The following is a 20,666-nucleotide window of genomic DNA, read 5'->3' on the forward strand; positions in this document are numbered from 1 at the left end:
ACTGAATTTCTCCGGATTGAGTAAGAATAGGAAACCCTAGTACAAACTGAAATTGTTCTCTAAGGAATGTGTCTTCTAAACGACGCCTCTAAGGAGGGAACGACGCCAAGAGCACTGTCGTCGTCCATCCTAAATAATTAGAACGTGGTTTTTGCATGAAGAATTTATTGGGATGAAGAACTTATTGGAAGAGGAGATAAAACACAGTAACACCCTAAGAGGAAACGGCCTCTGCAGGCATCATCTTTGCTTGCCCATCAACGCTTGCCCATGGTTGATTCAGTTTTATAAACAAAATAATTTGGTTAGTTATTGTTAAGGAGAAATTTGATTCCATGACAACACACGGAAAAACGACTAGTTTTAAAAAAAAACGCACAACAAACACAAATGCCGAAAGTATTTACAGTCATGGGTTAATTGTAACTGAATTTCACCGGATGGAGTAAGAATAGGAAATCCTATAACAAACTGAAACGGTTCTCCGATGATACTATAACTACAAATTAATCCATGATTAGTTGACTGTAATCAAGATTCCTAATCCGTGTTTTATTATCTTTTAATTATAGCTCACGCTTCCTCTGATCCCTCTCTTCTCCCAACTCTCCACTCCCGCACCGCACGCACACGAAACCGATTTCCCTCCGCCGCAACCGGAGCTCACCTCACCTCGCCGGAGAAGATCCGCCATGCCTCGCGTGCCTCTCCCCCTCCTCCTCCTCGTAGCCCTCCTCGTCGCCGGCGGCGGCGGCGCCGCGGCGGAGACGAAGCCGACGGCGTACGAGGCGCTGGCGACGTTCGACTTCCCGCCGGGGATTCTCCCCAAGGGGGTGGTCTCCTACACCCTCGACGACGCCACCGGCGACTTCACCGCCACGCTCAACACCACCTCCACCTGCGCCTTCTCCATCCAGGGCTCCTACTCCCTCCGGTACCAGCGCCGGCTCTCCGGCCGCATCGCCGCCGACCGCCTCACCAACCTCCAGGGCGTCTCCGTCAAGATCCTCTTCCTGTGGGTCAACATCGTCGAGGTCACCCGCCACGGCGACGAGCTCGGCTTCTCCGTCGGCATCGCCTCCGCCGACTTCGGCATCGACAACTTCCTCGAGTCCCCGCAGTGCGGCTGCGGCTTCGACTGCCACGACCACCGCGATCTGTCGCTGCCGCTTCCGCTGCCGGAGCCCAGCCTGCGGCTGCGAGGTGCGTTCTAGAATCCTCCTCCTCCTCGATCCTTGGAGGTTGCTGCTCTAAAGCAATTCTTGGATAAATGCTGTTGGTGTGAGCTGCAAGATCCAAATCTATCTTTAGATGGGTTAATAAACAAGAATTGGTAGATCCCCAACTTTTTGATGGGATAGGAAATTCAGAGCTCGATTTCGTATGTTTCTGCACTGTTTCAGACAGTTTAGAGAGAATCACAGGAGAAAGTAAGATCAGCTGAATTTTCTTGTATGCAAATTCTTTGGGAACTATACCGAGAAAAAAAAATAACTCAATGGAATTATGTTCTTTAGCTTGTAGTTCTGAGGCATCTGGATGACTGGATGAATATTGTTGCGAAGTTTGTTGAGATGCCAGAATGATTCTATGGCTGGCAGGTGTAACTGCCTGTTCTGATCTTCTGTTAGTTGGTTGAAGATATCAAACATCTCCATTTTAATATAGGACATGCAGCATTGTAGTTAAGATGATTACAAAGGGGATTTTTAGGGAAGTCTACATCTTTGCGATGTGAAGAGTTGCTATAAAATTCCAAAACAACAAGTGTTAAATTGTGCCGGGAAATGTTGTGTTTTGAGTCAGATAGTCAGGTGAGAAGTATGCCCAAGATGATTAAGGTTTTGTCTGTTTTTCACTATGAATGTTTATTCCAAGCATAAGACATTCAGTAGATTTGTCTTTTGAGACATCTATTTAACAATCAAAAGAGATATGGTTAGATTTATCATGCTTGGATGATTGTTTTAATTATTAGGTTCAGTATTGTCCTTTAGGTTTTGATGCTTGAAGCATTATTGGGTATTGGGCTATACTGTCTCTTTCTTATGATGAAAAATCATGAATTTGGGTTCTGCATGCAACCATGCTTGCTTTATAGGATTTTTGATACAAATCAGATCAGTTTGCTCATGTCAAGCTCCTTTGGAGGTTTGTTTGAAAATTTTGTACGGTACAAAATATTTGGAAAAGTTTTTCTGTTTCTTTTGAAACAAAGCAATGGGCCTTTGAAGTTCCTATGGAATAGTCTAATTCATAGGAATTTTGGAGAAAATCATGAGCTCCAACCTCTTGGAGAATTTCCTTTGTATCATTCTCTCTCCTAAGTCAGTGTTGTTTTACTGTGAAGCATCCAAACAACAAAAGTGGGCATTTCTAGTGTTTTGAGATTGCTTAGAATCAAGTTTATTTGCTAGCATAATCCTTTTTTCTCTATTCCTGCATTCTTACAATTGGAATGTTACAATTCCCAAAAGTGCCCGAACTTAGAAAAAAAAATCCCATATTCCAGGCTGTCAGCCATGGTATGACAATATGGCTGGTGACCCAAGACCTTAAATATGGCTATTGAGGATCAACAAGCCTTGAAAAGCTCAAGTTTGCAAGCAAGAAAGAAAGAAATATTATGGGTTTTGGTTATTATTAATGAGTAAATTCCCTATGTACCCCTGAAAACTCACTAAATCCCTTTCGTACCCCTGAAATTTACCCGATCCTTTCTATACCCCTGAAATTTCAACTTGATCCCTTCCATGCCCCTACCGTTACATTTTTTATCATTTCACTATTACGTTTGGTTGCAAATGTCTTTTTGCCCTTGATGTTTTAGGTTTGAATATAAGCTTCAAACACGATTGAAATTTTTGTTTGAGTGCACAGTATGTGCATTTTATGAAACTAATGAGATTAAATAATTAGTGCAGAAAATTTTGACATAAATTTAGGAAATAAAACAAATGTAATAAATTAAAATTTTAATAGGACAATGGATTTTTTTTTGATCGGCAGCATTCATAAAATAATTATTGTGAAAATTGGTAGTCCTATCTTCGTATGAATGCTCCTCATTTTTCTGATTTTTTTAAAATAAATACATAATTTTTTATTTCATTATCTAAACATAATTTTTGGGATAAATAATGCATCGCACAACAAACTCATAACTATAACAGTCTCATGTAAGAAGCTTTTACATTTTTAATAATGTAATCCATAAATTTCTATGTTCATTCAAAGGGTAAAATGGTCGTTTTTATTGAAATTAGACGGTCAACTAAAATGGTCGTTTGTTTTTATAGAAATTAGACGGTCAACTAACGGTCAATTGACGGGAGGGGTATGGAACGGAGGGGTATGGAAGGGATCAAAATCAAATTTTACGGGAGGGGTATGGAACGGGAGGGGTATGGAAGGGATCAAAATCAAATTTTAGGGGTATACAAGGAAGGAAGGAAGTAAAATTCAGAGGCATATAAGGGACTAGCTAAAAATTTAGAGGTATAAAGGGGGCATAGAAGGGATTAGCTAAAAATTTAGGGTATACAAGGGATTTTCTCATTATTAATTGATGAGTAGATTTAACCCATATAATTGGTCAGGAACAGAAATGGTCCCCATCGGTTGGTAATATCGTAATTAAAAGATAATTTGAAAGTAGAAAAAATTTATATGTGCGACCTTGACGACTTAAAGCCAATGTTAAAAGAGTACGTTGAGAATACTCTAAAATTAATTTAAAATTAAGTTTTAGAATTCAAATTTTGGTAAAGGCTTATTCTTTATAGTGCAAACGATGAGGCCCTGATTATTCCCCAGGAATAAAATCTGTATATGGCGATTCTTTAAGGTAGCTATTTCACTATCGTTGTTTTGTTTGATAAAGTTTTCTTTAGTGGGACTGTTATCTGTTCTCGTGGCTTTAAAAGATCAGACTATGCAAAACAAAAGCCAAAAGTCAGTACATAGGTAATCTAATCAGGCTAACACTAGTGAAATATAAGCAGCAGCGTTCAATATGAAACTGTCACACTTGGAGACTCGATCATAGCTGGTAAATGCTCCAGCAACTACTAAAAAGCCTTTCAGCTTCACTGATTCTTAAGGCTATTTTGAAACGCAAGATTCTAAAAATACAGAAATTAAATAATTTGTTAAGACTTGTTGAATCCTTAGAATTTTAATAGTACAGAAATTGCTCAAATAAGCTGTTTGGCTGCCTCGTATAAAAAAGAAGCGAATGAATTTGTGAACAGGAAGACGGAAAAAGAAAAATCCCGTGAGGTTGGTCCTCATGTTTAAGGGTATTGATTTGTAAGAAAAATTCTAGGAAATTTGGATGATTTCAATTCTATAAAAAAAATTACTATGGAAACTTTTGAAACAAATGATCGAGTCATATCCTATCCTATCCTTAAAAATTACTGTAGAATAGGTAATTCTATAAAGATTTTTGGAGGAAAATTAACAAGAGGTCCTATCTCTTGAAAAATATTCCTTTTATTCTATCTCCCATCTAGCTCATGTGTTTTTATGTGATCCAATAAAATTAATCATTCCCGTGTTTTTATTTATTTCGTAATTATTTGTTTTACACTTATATTTCTATCAGAATCCTATTTTTTTTCTATTTCTCCGTTTTTCCGTTCCTGCGATTTAAAGGGACCCTAAAATCTTTCATAATTCATATGAATTTAGCAAATGCATAGGAGTTTAAAAGGATTTGAGATGACCATTCTTTTTTTTTCCCAAAGGCACATATAGGAACTTTCTTTATGGAATTCAGATCTTTATAAAACCTCTTAATACCCTTTATGCCAAAGGAGCCCTTACGCCTAGAGATGGACCAACGAAAGATATCTTCAAGCAAGCTTTGATTAACTTGACAATATGTGTTTCCGTTTACAAGCTGTTATCAAATTTTAACTTTTGGCTCTTAACTTTTAACTTCTTTTATTGTACTGACAAGTCGTTTTAGAAATTATGTTTAGCTTTACATCCCCCATTAAAAAATTAACTTCTAAATAAATACATATTTAGATCTAGAGACTACTTATTAGTCTTTCGATTTATGTCTTTCAAGTCTTCGTATGTTATGTTATAGAATTTTCAACCAATAGATATAGTCCATTTTAAATGAAATAACAAAAGAAACATGTCAAAAAATGTAAAATCTAGAGAAAAACTATTGTAAAATCTAATTTTGATGCACTTTAATTAAGCGTAACTGTAAGTTAGATGGAGTATAAGTGAAGAATAGAAGCATGAAAACCAGTCACAAGTAAAATAACAAATCTGTATAACTACTCTTAAAAATTGGTTTTTTTTTTTGGGATGGAGCAGTATGTCGTGTGCAGGCACTACTTCAGACTGCAGTTGCATCTGAAGACGGTTGATCCATCCTCGTTAAGACTGGTCTATGGATGCAACGTGCCGTGCATACAACTGTATCTACATAGATAGCACTCCACGTATAAGCCCCTCAGTCCAAACGTGCCACTGCAGCTACATACTCCAGATAGCACTCCACGTATAAGCCTCTCAGTCCAAACGTGTCACCAGACGACGTAAAGAGCTGCAGCTCCCGTGCTAGAACCTTGTGTGGTCAAAAGTTAAATACTCCCTACGTACTCGTAAAGTCGTTTCGGATAGACACACGGTTTTCAAGATACAACTTTAATTTTTTATAAAAAATATTTATTGAAAAGTTATATATGTATATTTTTATGAAAGTATTTTTCAAGACAAATCTATTCATATAATTTTTACATTTTTAAACTCAACAAGTTGAGAATTATTTATAATTTATATTTCTAAGGTTTAACTTAAATATTGTTCTAAACAACCTTCTTTACAAGTAAGAAGATAGTATATATAGCTTTATCTTTACAAGTAAGAAGATAGTATATATAGCTTTATTTAGTTTATTACTAAACATTGGTCATGCCTAAATAATCTAGCAACATCATATTTATGTTTATTATGCTAAAACTTAATAATGATATCTTCATTCTATAAAATACTTATTTTTCTAGGATTAAAAGATTATTTTAAAATAGCTGTCACTCTATACTATTATGTGTCACATTAATCATCTTATGTTAAAAATTTCTTTCCATTCTATTCCAAACATCTTCATATATACTTCCCATTTAAATAAGGGACTATAATCTTTTTAAAATGATAAGTATTGTGAGATAGAAGTAGCACGTGATCGATGTATAAATACGGCCGGTTAAAGTTTGAGAAAAAAATAGTTTTAAAACGTTGTACATACTCCCTCCTTTATAAATTGATCATCATATTTGTTTATGCACCAAGACCAAGGATAATTAAATCACATCCATCGAGACACTATGCACACATTTTCCTACAATCCATACATCAATTAAAACATCATGCCAATTACACCTTATTATGCACATATTCTCCCATGTTGTATTAATTGTATTTTGATGAAATTTGTCTCCGTGCGGTTATATGATGATCAGTTTTAGAAATTTAAATTCTATTATATGATGATCAATTTGGGAAGGAGGGAGGCTCTGTTTAGATCCCATCCAAAAATTTTTTACCCTATCACATCGAATGTTTGAACACCTGCATGAAGTATTAAATATAGGTTAAAAAAACTAATTACATAGATTGCGACTAATTCGCGAGGCGAATCTTTTAAACATAATTGCTCCATAATTTGACAATGTGGTGCTACCGTAAACATTTGCTAATGACGGATTAATTAAGCTTAATAAATTCTTCTCACAGTTTACTCACAGATTCTGTAATTATTTTTTTATTAGTGCCTGCACACCCTATACAATAGCCTATATAATATTTGATGTGACAGGTAAAAACTTTACACCTGTTATCTAAACACCCCCTTTAAACTGAAGGTAGTAATGTAGTACACTACTCCCTCTGTCCTAAAAAAAGACAAACCCTGGGTTTCCGTGTCCAATATTTGATTGTCCGTCTTATATGAAATTTTTTTATAATTAGTATTTTTATTGTTGTTAGATGATAAAACATGATTAATACTTTATGCGTGACTTGTCTTTTTAATTTTTTTCATATTTTTTTCAAATAAGACAGACGGTCAAACGTTGGACACGAAAACCCAGGGTTTGTCTTCTTTTGGGACGGAGGGAGTAGTTGTGAACATCTTTCTCAATGAGCGTACGTGGCTTCACACTTGCCGGGCATCACCAATGTATATGGCAAAAGTGATCCATATAGATGAGACCCACATAAAGAGACTTTAACTATAGCAATCTTCACAATATATATATATATAGATATAAGGTAGCATTAGGAGATGAGAGAGAAATAGAGATATATAATATTATTTATTCCATATGGGTAGTCCATATGCTTATGGATAGCTTTTGTTATTTTCTTCATATGGACTAGTTGTACAATGGTAATAGATAGCTGAATGAAATATAATATTGCCTATGGACTACTTTTGGTTCACATTGTGGATGCCCATATAGGAACAACCACTGTGACGGATTTACGGTACAAGAGAAGAAAAAACAAAAAGCAAAGAGAAATAAATACTGCTCCTTCTGTAATGCATGAATTCTGTAAAACAATAGTGCTACATAATTCCTCCATTTCAAAATGTATAGTATCATTTATTTTTATATAGCGTTTAACTATTCATCTATATAAATATTATTTATTTTATTACGACTTATTTTATTATTAAAGAAATATAATATTAGTTTTTAATAAAACGAACGATTGAAAAGTTAATGATTTTATACCTTCTAAAACGAAGGTAGTACTTCGTAGATAGTGATCGCGATGGTGCGAGAAACTCTCTCTACTCATCGTGTTGTTGACTTGTTGGTGAACAAACAGTAGTGTGCACCACCTGGACAAGAAAGGCCATGCGTGCCGTGTGTACACTTTCTAGATCAACGTACGGGCTCGTAAGTCGTAACATCACTAGACGGCGATCCTAGCAAGATTCCGATCAGGCTCTACTTCATCATGTAATCCTTCCTCAAGCTTAACATCACAAAGGCATTCGACACAGTCCGTAGGGACTACCTACTTGATCTTATGCAGCAGAAAGGCTTCCCTACGAGATGGAGAGATTGGAGAACAAATATTCTCGGAGTTCTTCTTCGCGGGTGCTTCTCAATGGAGCCCCTGGCCCTCCTATAAGACATGGGCGTGAGCTCAGACAAGGCGATCCTCTATCCCCCTCCTATTCGTCTTGGCCATTGACCCCCTACACCTTCTCTTCGAAAAAGCGACAAGCGAGGGGCTGCTAATTAAACTCGACGGACGAGCTGCGTGGCTAAGAACCTCCTTATACGCCGACGACGCTGCGATCTTCATCTACCCCTCGGTCTAGGACATGACCAACCTCGCGCAAATCTTGACCCACTTTGGTGAGGTCATGGGCTTTAACACAAACTTGGCCAAGAGCCAAATTGCGCCAATTCGCTGCGAAAACATAAATCTGCAGAACATCACCGAAATCTTCCCAGCACAAGTCACCCATTTCCCGATGAAATACTTAGGTCTCCCACTCGCTCTCTCCAAGCTCAAAAAGGTGCACGTTCAACCCCTTCTTGACAAGTGTCGAAAAAAAATGGCTCCATGGCAAGGCAAACTTTTGAACACAGCTGGTCGCACGGCCCTCACGAAATCAGTGCTGACAGCCCAACCAATCTATCATATGACGGCACTAAAGCTACAGGATGGCACTCTGGAAGCCATCGATAAAACCAGACGAAAATTCCTATGGGCTGGAGGAGAAGACATCTCAAGGGGAAAATGTAAGGTTAACTGGGAAAGCGTCTGTAGACCCAAAGAGTTGGGAGGGCTTGGCGTCCTGGACCTCTTCAAGTTTGCAAGAGCCCTTAGACTGCGATGGCTTTGGTTTGAATGGACTGCGCCAGAAAGGCCTTGGACAGGCACCATGGTCCCTTGCGATCAGCTAGACAAAGACCTCTTCGCAGCAGCAACCACTATAACTATTGGAGATGGGAGGATGGCGAACTTCTGGCACTCCCACTGGATTGAAGGCAAATCGCCAAAAAGCATCACACCGGCAATTTTCACCGCTTCAAAAAGGAAGAACATAACAGTTCAAGAAGCTCTGACTTCCAATTCCTGGATCAGGGACATTAACCTCCTACATCTCACATCCGGTGATCACCTTCGGCAATACGTCGAGCTGTGGACTCTCATTCACAATAGAACCCCCCTGGGACAACAGCGTGACACCATCACCTGGAAACTAACTCTCACCGGGGAGTACACTACGAAATCAGCGTACAGAGTTCAGTTCTTGGGGGCAGCAAAATCATTTTTCAATGAGACGATCTGGAAATGTTGGGCGCCGCCAAAATGCAAATTCTTCGCATGGCTGGTTATGCAAAACCGGGTGTGGACGGCTGATCGACTAAAAAAACGAGGCTGGAGAAACCAACAGTATTGCCCACTTTGCCACACTACATTGGAAACGGTAGTCCATCTCCTCGCCCACTGCAGATTCTCCCAACGCATCTGGCTGGATATCCAAAGGTGGACTGGCCTTAATCTCAACATTCACAACTGGGACAGATGTGCCAGTGGAGGATTGGTGGTATCTACTCACGCACAGTCGGCAAAATCCAGCCAAGGCTGTCAAGACCCTAATCATCCTCATCTCCTAGGAACTGTGGTGTGAGCGAAACGCGCGAATCTTTTGACACAATGGCAGCCCGCCAACGGCGGTGGTCAACAAAATAAAAGGAGAAGCGGCTACATGGGTCCTTGCAGGGGCCTCTAGTCTGAGTGCGTTTACTACTCTGGGAGGAATCCCGTATAGTCCCCCCCCCCTCTTTGTTGCAGGGCCATGTAAATATCAGTCCTGTTTTTTTTTACTTTCTTGCTCTATCAATATATATACGAGGCAAAGCTTTTGCCTTCTTTTCAAAAAAAAATGTAATCCTTCCGTTTAAAGAAAATCCCAATCCTTATTAAGTTCCTGGATGAACACTTGATCAGGTTTATAACTAGGAAGGAAAAATTATTCTAATTTTATTTTGCATTATAAGACTTATATGTGAGTCACACTTACACGTAGACATTACTATGAAGTTAGCATACGGAGCGGGATGAAACTTGTTTAGACATGTATGACATCTAAAACTATTTCGGAAATTTGAAAATATGCATCTCGAAAGTTTAGAAGCCAACACCCCACACAAATTCAGAGACTAGCCATACACTCCCTTTTTCTTTTCTGATATAGGGTTAGCTATTGCTTAGGATCTGCTTTCACCTTGCTAGCTCCGATAAAATATAATAGATAACTAGATATATCGTTTTGCTTATGTTTATGTTTATTTGTACGACCTATTAGCAATAAAAGTAATTTTATATACTCCATCTAAAAGCAAATACCATAAAATAAGGTACGATAACAAAACTATAAAATAAATTTCAAAATTAACATTTATAAATTAAAATTTGGCTTATAACCCCAAGCATAAACCTAACGATGGGCTGTGTACGGCACCAGCTCCGGATTCGCCAAGCTCCTGGTTTCTTGGGACCCCATAGCTCCGGATTCGGTTTTCGTTGGAGCTACAGCTACAGCTAGTCAGCTACCACGAACCACGTTGCTGTTGCTCCTCATTAATGGCGGGGGCTGCATTTTTCTCAAGCCCCCAACGTCATAAAATCCACCCGGATTCTCCCTCCCGCGAAACCAAACAACCCAACCCAACCCAACCAAAATCCCACCCTCCGCCATGCCTCGCCTCCACCTCCTCCTCCTCGCCGTCCTCGCCGTCGCCGCCGCGGCGGCGGAAGCGGCGGCGGAGAAGAAGCCGACGGCGTACGAGGTCCTGGAGTCCTACGACTTCCCCGTCGGCATCCTCCCCAAGGGGGTCACCTCCTACACGCTCGAGGCCACCACGGGCGACTTCACGGCGACGCTCGACACCGGCGACGACGACGACTCATCCTCCTCCACCTGCGAGTTCGCCATCGAGGGCTCCTACTCGCTCCGCTACCAGCGCGCCATCACCGGCCGCATCGCCACGGGGCACCTCACCGACCTCCGCGGCGTCGCCGTCAAGGTCCTCTTCTTCTGGCTCAACATCGTCGAGGTCACCCGCCGCGGGGACCGCCTCGAGTTCTCCGTCGGCATCGCCTCCGCCGACTTCACCGTCGACAACTTCCTCGAGTCCCCGCAGTGCGGCTGCGGCTTCGACTGCGACGACGACGGCATCTCCTCCTCCTCGTCCCTCCCGCCGCCGCTCGAGCCCAGCCTGCTGCGACTGCGAGGTGCGTTCTAGAATCCCCATCCTTCCTCCAACCCAATCTGCGATGACGTCATCAATGGGGAGCTCTATTAATTACTGTTGGTACTAGTACTAGAAATGATTCCCAATTAACTGTCTAAATAAGACGCAAGTGTCCCCAGCTTTTAGATGGGACTCTCACGAGTTCAGAACACCATTTCATTCTCATATGTATGGGTGGGGTCTTGTATTGTACTCTATCAAGGCAGTTCATAAATAGTATGAAATTGGGATCAATAACGAAGTCTTCTTCAGTTCACAACTCGTTTGAGGTTCTCCCTGTTCTGTAACCTGCAACTTTTAGCAAAAACTTGCAGTGTTGGATGTATTTCGAGTGGCCAGGAATTTGTTTCTTGAATCCAGAGGCATGTTTAGAATGTTGGGATTTCACTTGATTCTCATATGAAAACAACTCGATTCCCATCGGAGTGAAGAAATTCTTGTGTCCCAGTTATTTGTAGTTATGTACAACCTTCTGATAGTTTGGAGGGCTGTATAAATTTGCCTTACCCAAAAGCAACGGATTCTTGTTCTCAAGGTGTTTGAGATAGCTGAGATCAGTATGTTTATCTTCTACTTCCTCCGTTTCACAATATAAGTCATTGTAGCATTTCCCACATACATATTGATGTTAATGAATCTAGATAGATATATATGTCTAGATTCATTAACATCAATATGAATGTGAGAAATGCTAGAATGACTTACATTGTGAAACGGAGGGAGTAGTTGGGAAGTGGTGGTGACAAGGCGAATTATACTGGAAATTGGCACTGTAATTGAGTGCGATTTCAGATATGGAATCAGGGCCTGTTTGGCACAGCTCTAGCTCCAGCTCCACCCCTCCTGGAGCTGGAGCTCAGCCAAACAGTTTCAGCTCCACTAATACTGGGAGTGGAGTTGGGTGGAGCTCTCTCACAAAATGTACTAGAGTTGTGGAGCTGGGTTTAGGCAGCTCCACAACTGCACTCTAGACTCAACTCCTGGAGTAATATTTAGGAGTTGGAGCTGTACTAAACAGGCCCTCAGTATTAACCTAGTAATAAATATAGAATATTGGTTAGAGCACCCACAATGGTAAAGTAAGGTGCTATCTATAAAACATGTACATCTCAGCAATAGACTAGATTAATAGTAAACCACTTCAATGGTATGTCTACATGGGTATCTATAGCTCTCTAATCCATTGTCTCGTTTTTCTCTATAGACTATCTCCAGGTTAGTAGATAGCTTTCCTCTCTCTCTTCATTTAATCTCTTCCAAGTAGGAAAATATGCTGACATGGATCTCTTGTAGAGAGCCTATAGATAACCATTGCGGGTGCCCTTACAAACATGCTAGAGATGGTTCTTAATTTCACATTGGCAAAGTTCTAGTGCCTCAAAGTGTTTAATATTTCTACGAAATTCCTTACAAGCCACTACAAATTTCCTTGATCACCACATACCAATGATACTAGGCATGGCATCTAAAAGATTTATGAATTTTACAGTGGCACGTAAGAATGTATCCCATTATCCATACTCTTTACATTTTGAATGGCAGCAATTTTTATACAACTATGAGTTGGAATGGTTTACTATTTCACAAATAATATCCTTTGTAAAACCTCAGTTCTGAACAGATCAAAACTGCTTGTATGATTCCAAGGTGAAAAGGAAAAAAAAGATCTTTGAACTTTGCTTGGATTATTTCAAGCTATTTGAAAGAAAGGGAAATATTTTACTTGGTTGGTCCATTTTGAGTATGTTAATCTGAAAGGTTCTCCACAATAACTTCGGAGTAAGTTTTTCGTGAAAGAACCTCAGAACAAATGCGAATTCAGGAAAAGCAAACGAAGCCATGGAAAAATAACCAGCACAGAGCATGAATGCCTGATCATTCAAAAAACCAAAAAAGAAATGTAAAAAGGATTACAGTTTACCATCCTTGAAGTTGATAATGTTTCTGTTTTCCTGAACCTAAGATGGCTCAATTGCTGTAGACATATCAGATTTGTCTTCTCTGTGCGCCGAGTGTTCTGCATTGTCAAACATTATGATTTGCAGCAAAGTTGAGCTCTTTCAATGCTCCTAACTGTGATCTGGACCTGTTCAAGTCTCTTTTAATTTGCCATTTCAGATTGTTGTTCTTGTGCCGCTATCACTGCTATTAGTGTCATGCACCTACTATCAACAATGAAATACTTGAATGGTGACAATCTTGCTGCTATAATTGTTGGACAGTGTAACCTGTGGGGTTTGTTTGAATATATATACTGTACCTTGCTCATATCTGATGTGCCATTGTTAAATATATAAATCCTGCTTGTGAGCAGTTAAATTATGTAATATATATATTTTTTTTTGGATGAAATCTGTATTGTGTCAGGTAACAACTAAGCCATGCAAAATGCATGAAATTGGGTGTTAGTATACTGGTACAACGTGCACAATTTTTTTTTCACAGACGAACCGGGGTCGCATCCAACGGCCCATACATACGCATACCGTCGGCACGAATCTCAAAGGACGGGTAAACCCCCCATTCTGCATCAGTCATGGAGCATCCTCTGCTTCAGCATCTCGGCGCGGAGGTCGGCGGCGTCCACCTCCTTGGTGCCGGTCACCGGCCGGTAGTAGCCGGTGTCCGGGTCCGGCTCCCAGAACGCCGTCTTCTCCTCCGTCGTGGTCGCCGTCGCCGTCGCGACGTCCTTCGCCGCCGTGCCGAGCTTCACCGCCTTGTCGTCGATGGTCTTGGCGGATCCTTCCGCCGCGGTTATCGCCGCGGACAATCCTCTCCTGCACCGTACGTGGTACCATTTTCCATCAGCCTCAAGCTCAATTTTGGCGAGAGGTAAAGCGTATAAAGCCAATCTATTCCAAATACCTGAAGTAGTGATCGTTGTATAAGACATCCTCATAGCATTGGAGATGCAATCTCCCTTGCTAAAAGGAATGCAATTCTAGCTATACATGTAATCCATGTGCATAGCTAGAATTATATTTTTTTTATAAAGAAGTACTACATTCGTTTTTTATTGTATGCCGTTGTTAACTTTTTGACAAATGTTTAACCATTATTCAATTTTTTTTTATAAATATAAAAATATTTTAAGTCATGCTTAAAAAATATTTGATGGTAAATCAATTCATAATAACATAAATAATAATGACATAAACTTTTGAATAAAATAAATGGTCAAACGTATCTTAAAAAAGTCATATATATTAAAAAGTCATATATATTAAAAAACAGATGAAGTAACATATTTCAACATAAGGTAGGAGAGCACACCTTTGTGCCAGCAGGGCAACACAGCTGGCTGCGACCCGCGCCATCCGATCGGGATCTGGCGGTTGATGTTGACTCAAGTCCTCTTCTCACCCGTTCTACTCCTCGTCGTTTCGGCAATTGTTCCTCTTTGGTCTCCTCTCTTGTTTTGAGCGAAGAAAGACGGCCATGCAGGTAATTATAGGGACGAGAAGAAGGGAAACAAGAAATGGGAGGCTGTTAGCACAAGTCGGAGTCCAAACCGGGGGCGCATGTTTTCTCCATGGCTTTATTACAGCATGCCAGATGGGATGGGCCTTCTGCAAAGGCCATTACATGGAAGGAATAAGTTCACTTGGTGACTCTCAAAAGTGATTGAAATCTAATCCGTTATCCTAAATCACAAAACCGGATATCTTGACCACCAAACTATGAAAACCGGTGCAATTTGACTCCCTCGGCGGTTTTGGAGGGTGGTTTCGCTGACGTGGCGATATTGACCTAGTCTGTGTGCTGACGTGGTGCTTAGGTGGCATTTCAATTAAAAAGTTATACGTGGGACCCGTTTGTCATTCGCACACACAATTGTGGGGCCCACTGACATGCGGGCCCCACATGCCATCTTCCCCCTTTCTTCTTCCTCCCCTCCCTTCTCTCTTTCTTTCTCCTTCTCCCCTACGGCCATCCGTGGGGAGCGAGCGGCGGCGGGAGCTAGCTGGAGCGGCGGCGGCCGTGGGCCGGAGTCATGTCGCGCCGCTCGCCGTTCCTCTCGCACCACCACCACCTGCACCACCCGGTGGCCGGCATCGAGACGTCGGCGGCGGCCGAGCGGCGACAGTGGCAGGCCGCGGGCGGGAGAAGCAGGCCGCGGCTGTGACTTCGAAACCACGTGACGAAACCGCGCGGCCCCACGGCGAGGCGGAACCACTCGAGGAGAGGGAGGAGGGAGAGCGCGCCGCCGAGGAGGTCGCCTCACGCCGTCACCCCCCTATGCGGCCGTCCACCGAGAGGAGAAGTGCCATGATCCGGTCGCTGCCACCGCCGCTTCCCCTCGTCCTCCCTCTGCCACGAGCCGCCGCCGCCCTCGCACCGCCGCCGGCTCCCCACGTCCTCCCACTGCCACAAGCTGCCGCCGCCCTCCTGCCGCCGCCCTAACCCGCCCACCCTCCCACCGCCGCCGCTGTAGTCTCCTCCGTATCCGCAAACTGCTGCCACCGCCAAAGAAGCCGTTGTGCCATCGCCCTCCGCCACCAAAGCAGCCAGCAAACCCCGCCGCCACCAGCGCCACTGTGCCGGCCTTCGCCTGCCGTGCACCGCCGCCACCATGTCGGCCTCCGCCGGCCACGCACCTCTGCCACCGTGTTGTGCCGGGTTTTGCCGTCGCTGGTCGAGCCGCCCCGCCAGTGTTGCACCAGCCGAAGCCGCCGCTGTCGCACGGGCTCCGCGCGCCTCCGTCGGTCGCGGAGTCGGCCTCGCCCGCCGCCGCACCACCGGGCGCCGCCCACGCCATCGCCACCGAAGCCGGCCGCTCCTCCTTCCCCGTCGCCGGACACCTCCGCCACGCGGGGAGCGCAGGGGAGACCAGATCCAGTTGGGGGAGCGCCGGATCCGGCGCTAGGGGAGCCAGATCCGGCGTCGCCGCACGCGGCGAGCCCGCCGCCGCGGCCTCTACCCCGCCGCCAACTTCGCCACCTACGCCCTCGCTGCCACTACATCCTCTGCCGCACCGCCGCCTCCTTCACCCCGCTGCTGCCTCCTTCGCCCTGCCGCCGCCTCCTCCACCTCGCCGCCTTCTTCACCTCGCCACCGTCTTCGTGCCCAAGACCGTGTCGGTGCCCCCACCGCCGACGGGAGGGAGAGACGAAGCCCCACTGCCGCCGTCCTTGTGGTCCCGCGGCTTTGCCGGCGGCCGCTTGGGCGGCGGCGGGGCAGTAGAGGTAGGAGGGGGGAGCAGACGATAGCGGCAGTGGTTTCCGCCTCCCGTGTCGGCCGTGAGGGAGGATGACGCGGGGGCCTATGTAGCGTGATATTTGGGCTCAATCCCAAGCCGTCGCAATAACACAGATCTTAAGGCAACATCAACCGTCAAAAAATCTGACTGCAAAACAAACAAATTTGTGGCACAAATATAGCGTTTCCGATTTTTTTTCTCTTCTCTTGAGTGTGTTGGAGTATATTGGTTGTATGCACTATCGTAGTGCGGAGACCGAAAGTTTCATCAGATCTTTCGATTAAGGTTAATAAAACTTCCACTATCTTAAACACAACATATATGATTTGAGTATCATCCACTGCACGGGAATGCCTGCATGGGCTGATCATCAGAACACGAAATGTGATGTGATGTGGAAGGTGATGTGATGGTAGTCAACTGGATGGTCTTGCAGATGATGCAATGCAGAGTCGATGCACGATAGTCGCAGCCGTGAAGTTAGGGCGTCTCCCAATCATCATGGGGATGCACGCTCACGTACGCTCTCCTTCCTATAGCTACTCTACCCTCTGCCACTGCAGCATCCATCAATCTACCTATACCTATTTACTGTTTACTTGCAGTGCCAGCAACAACACCGGCCGTTGTCAATCGATTGAATGCTCACGCCTGCATATACAAGTGTAAAGAAATGATCCAAACATTGCAGTGGTCAAGCTAAAGCATAGGAGTAGCTATCTCCATGCATGCATGTCCCAATTGAATGCAATTTTGGGTCAACACAAGCCATCTCTATATCTACTCCCTTTGCTATCCATCCATCCATCATTCCATCTGTCCATCTTCCCATCTCACATCTCACATGTCATGGACCTTGTTTAGATGGGACTTAACTTCCCTATCATATCGGATATTTGGACACTGATTATAAATATTAAACGTAGAATATTAATAAAACTCATTATATAACCTTGGACTAATTCGCGAGACGAATCTATTGAGCCTAATTAACCCATGATTAGCCTATATGATGCTACAGTAAGCATACACTAATTATGGATTAATTAGGCTTAAAAAATTTGCCACGCGAATTAGCTCTCATTTATGTAATTAGTTTTATAAGTTGTCTATGATTAATACTCCAAATTCATCCGATATGACAGAGACTTAAAATTTAGTTCCTGAATCCAAACACCACCTCACGCAACAACAAGACACAATCGACGACATAGTACATGGCTTCTTATTATTCAACTACTAGTAACTGTTACACGCCAATTGTATTAATATCGATCGATCAACAGCCATATATATATATATATATATATATATATATATGGAGTATTTGATTAATTGATCGACCGGCTTTCTTCCTGTGTTGTGTCATGCGACGTGCTCTTCATAATATTTTATATAGTCACCGATGAATTTCGATCTATTAGGTCAGGAATTAACTCTGTTTGCAACTTTAGACAGTGTTAGGAATGAAACTATATAATGTCTTTGACAATTTTGGAACATATTGACTGATATGAAAATTTTGGTACAAATGTGCGATGACACTCCAATTAAGAATATATGCACGAAAATATATGCGTAATATTCGTGGGCATAAGGATTTAAACTTTAGTGGGTAGAGTTATGTACCCACGACTCCACCACCACACCGTTGGTGCTTCTCACCTATGCTATCTATTAGATAACAGAGAGAAACTACAAGTCACCTACACCCTAGCTGTTGGATTGAGATTGAAAGGTCAAAGGGTCATCTTCAATTCGATCTTTAGCCATCGGCACCAACGATAAGTGAGAAGAGGGAGCAGAAAAAGAAATAGCTGATCAATGGCAACGGCGTGGCGATGGCTTGAATTCTAGCAAGCATGGTGGACACTGGACAGGGCGTGGCCGACGGCCTTTGTCGGCATCACACCAGGGCCGGTGAGATGAAGGGCAGGGTTATATCAACGACTTGGGTGAGGCGTGTAAGCGGCATGTGTGAGTAGCCAGGAACAATGGGAAGAGAGAGAGGGATTAGGTTTTTATAACTCATACACATATATTGGACAATAATGAACCTATTGCGGATCCCAGGTATTCATTTGAATACCCAGTATTTATAAAAGAACTTCAATATATATAATATATGTTAGATATATATATGTATATATTACATATTTTGAACCCTGCTCTATATATATATATATATATATATATATATATATATATATATATATATATATATATATATATATATATATATATATATATATATATATATATATATATATATATATATATATATATATATATATATATGTCCGACTTGTTTGTTTGTTTGACCGGTGTACGACTAAACGGTAGAACAGCTCGGCACGTGACGGCATGAGGCAACATTATGGGTTGGTCCTACGGAGATCGACGCCATGCACTCGCGTGCGTTATGGCTGTCCAAGAGTTGGACATAATGTTCTTGTGTATAGCATTTTTTATGTATTTTATTGAGTCTAATAATGCTTCATTCTCGATATTTTTTGTCAAGGAAAATAGTCTCATCTTGAGCTTCTACCTTACATCACTTGTAACCCGGCCAGTAACCCCAGACCACCAAACATTAGTGATACATGAAACCTGCAATCGGTTGTGAATACCCCGATCTAATTAAGATCCTGCGTCCACCGCTGATCTTGGAGCAATCGTATCGTACCTATTCAAAACTGATCGAGATTAACTTACCCTAAAATCTCAGACAGCTAATTAATCAAATTGCTCCCATTAAGTTACACAATGATTTGTATATATGGCCATGTTTAGGCTCTGCTTAGTTCTAAAGTTTTTTTTTTCAAACTTTCAACTTTCCATCACATCAAATCTTTCATACACACAACTTTTCTATCACATCGTACCAATTTCAACCAAACTTTCAAACCCTCAGTGTGAACGAAACACAGCCTATATATAGCACATATGCAAGCTAGCTTGCGTGTTCCCTAGCTACAAAGTTGCATGCTGACTGCTGGCCTGCGATCGAATCCAACGATAGATACACCATACGTAAGTGTAAGATGCAATGATGTACTTGTACAAGTTCCACATACACACACATAGGAGTACACTCCTACTCCATATACTTGCCTGAACATGTGCAGAGCGCAGAGACACACTCTCAAAGGACTGGGAGAAAGTTTAGCAGCTATTATACACAAGAAACTTCCCAAGAAAGGCCTGGAGAGTGACGACCGATCTGCACGCACACACAGCAGCAGCAGCTGCTGTGGTAAACTCTGGTACACCAGTACTACTGTACCTATATATCATTGCAAATACTCCCTCCGTTTCGAAATGTTTGACGCCGTTGACTTTTTTACATATGTTTGACCGCTCGTCTTATTCAAAAAATTTAAGTAATTATTAATTCTTTTCCTATCATTTGATTCATTGTTAAATATATTTTTATGTAGGCATATAATTTTACATATTTCATAAAAATTTTTGAATAAGACGAACGGTCAAACATGTGCTAAAAAGTCAACGGTGTCAAACATTTTGAAATGGAGGGAGTAAGTAGAAGCAGTACTGTATATATTCGATTGTTGCTTCATGTACAGCTTCAGAAAGAGGTCATGCCAGCATCATATGTACTGCAGTTGTACAGCTGAATCAGCTTCTACTAGTTACTGGTACTAGTTTCCCTTCCTTGTTGCCTAATATAATGAATCTGGACAGGGATATGTCCAGATTTATAATACTAGGATGTAATCACATTTAGTATAAAGTTGGTTTTTTATTGGCGATGGAGGGAGAACTGGCTTCATACAGCTACGACGACAAATCATTAGAGAAATCCAACGCTAGGTTTGCTTCTGCAAGCCACACGGTTTGCCATCAGTAGCGACTCAGTGTACGACGTACAATGGTACGAGTAGTACGAGTTCCTTTCTTTTAAAAAAAATAACATTCGATAATTCTCTAAAATCTTTCAAATATGAACTAATTGGAATGTAGTAATTACATGTATATCCTTCAAGAATCAAATCGTATCCAGATTTATTGCTATTATTTGATTTTTCTGGAATGGAGTATGTAACTGAAATAGTAATAATAAAGAACTTTGTGGTGTGCTCTCGTGAAAATTTGAGCTCCCCACCTACACAAATCTTGAAGCGGATCAA

General features: G+C 42.0%; 3 protein-coding genes across 3 annotated transcripts; 2 read left to right on the forward strand and 1 right to left on the reverse strand.

Moving 5' to 3' along the window:
• The first annotated feature begins 586 nt into the window (after positions 1 to 586).
• Positions 587 to 1,523, forward strand: LOC4338542 (uncharacterized). The gene has a single exon (XM_015784963.2). The coding sequence runs from the start codon at positions 693 to 695 to the stop codon at positions 1,212 to 1,214; it is 522 nt and encodes a 173-aa protein (XP_015640449.1). The 5' UTR covers positions 587 to 692; the 3' UTR covers positions 1,215 to 1,523.
• A 9,193-nt stretch (positions 1,524 to 10,716) lies between these two features.
• Positions 10,717 to 11,571, forward strand: LOC4338543 (uncharacterized protein At5g01610). The gene has a single exon (XM_015784962.3). It carries the CDS (start codon positions 10,758 to 10,760, stop codon positions 11,304 to 11,306), a length of 549 nt encoding a protein of 182 aa, XP_015640448.1. The 5' UTR covers positions 10,717 to 10,757; the 3' UTR covers positions 11,307 to 11,571.
• A 2,119-nt stretch (positions 11,572 to 13,690) lies between these two features.
• Positions 13,691 to 14,751, reverse strand: LOC4338544 (protein SENESCENCE-ASSOCIATED GENE 21, mitochondrial). The gene is made up of 2 exons (XM_015784964.3): positions 14,589 to 14,751; positions 13,691 to 14,092 (listed from the first exon to the last, which is right to left on the reverse strand). The coding sequence occupies exons 1-2, from the start codon at positions 14,630 to 14,632 to the stop codon at positions 13,846 to 13,848; spliced, it is 291 nt and encodes a 96-aa protein (XP_015640450.1). The 5' UTR covers positions 14,633 to 14,751; the 3' UTR covers positions 13,691 to 13,845.
• Between the last annotated feature and the right edge of the window lie 5,915 nt (positions 14,752 to 20,666).

The sequence above is a fragment of the Oryza sativa genome, chromosome 5 (genome assembly GCF_034140825.1).
Source record: "Oryza sativa Japonica Group chromosome 5, ASM3414082v1".
Classification (NCBI taxonomy): domain Eukaryota; kingdom Viridiplantae; phylum Streptophyta; class Magnoliopsida; order Poales; family Poaceae; genus Oryza; species Oryza sativa.

Coding starts and splice junctions, on each gene's coding strand:
- LOC4338543 (XM_015784962.3), top strand. CDS start 10,758: ATGCCTCGCCTCCACCTCCTCCTCCTCGCCGTCCTCGCCGTCGCCGCC.
- LOC4338542 (XM_015784963.2), top strand. CDS start 693: ATGCCTCGCGTGCCTCTCCCCCTCCTCCTCCTCGTAGCCCTCCTCGTC.
- LOC4338544 (XM_015784964.3), bottom strand. CDS start 14,632: ATGGCGCGGGTCGCAGCCAGCTGTGTTGCCCTGCTGGCACAAAG. Junction 14,093..14,588: donor GTTGCCCTGCTGGCACAAAG/GTGTGCTCTCCT, acceptor CGTACGGTGCAG/GAGAGGATTGTCCGCGGCGA.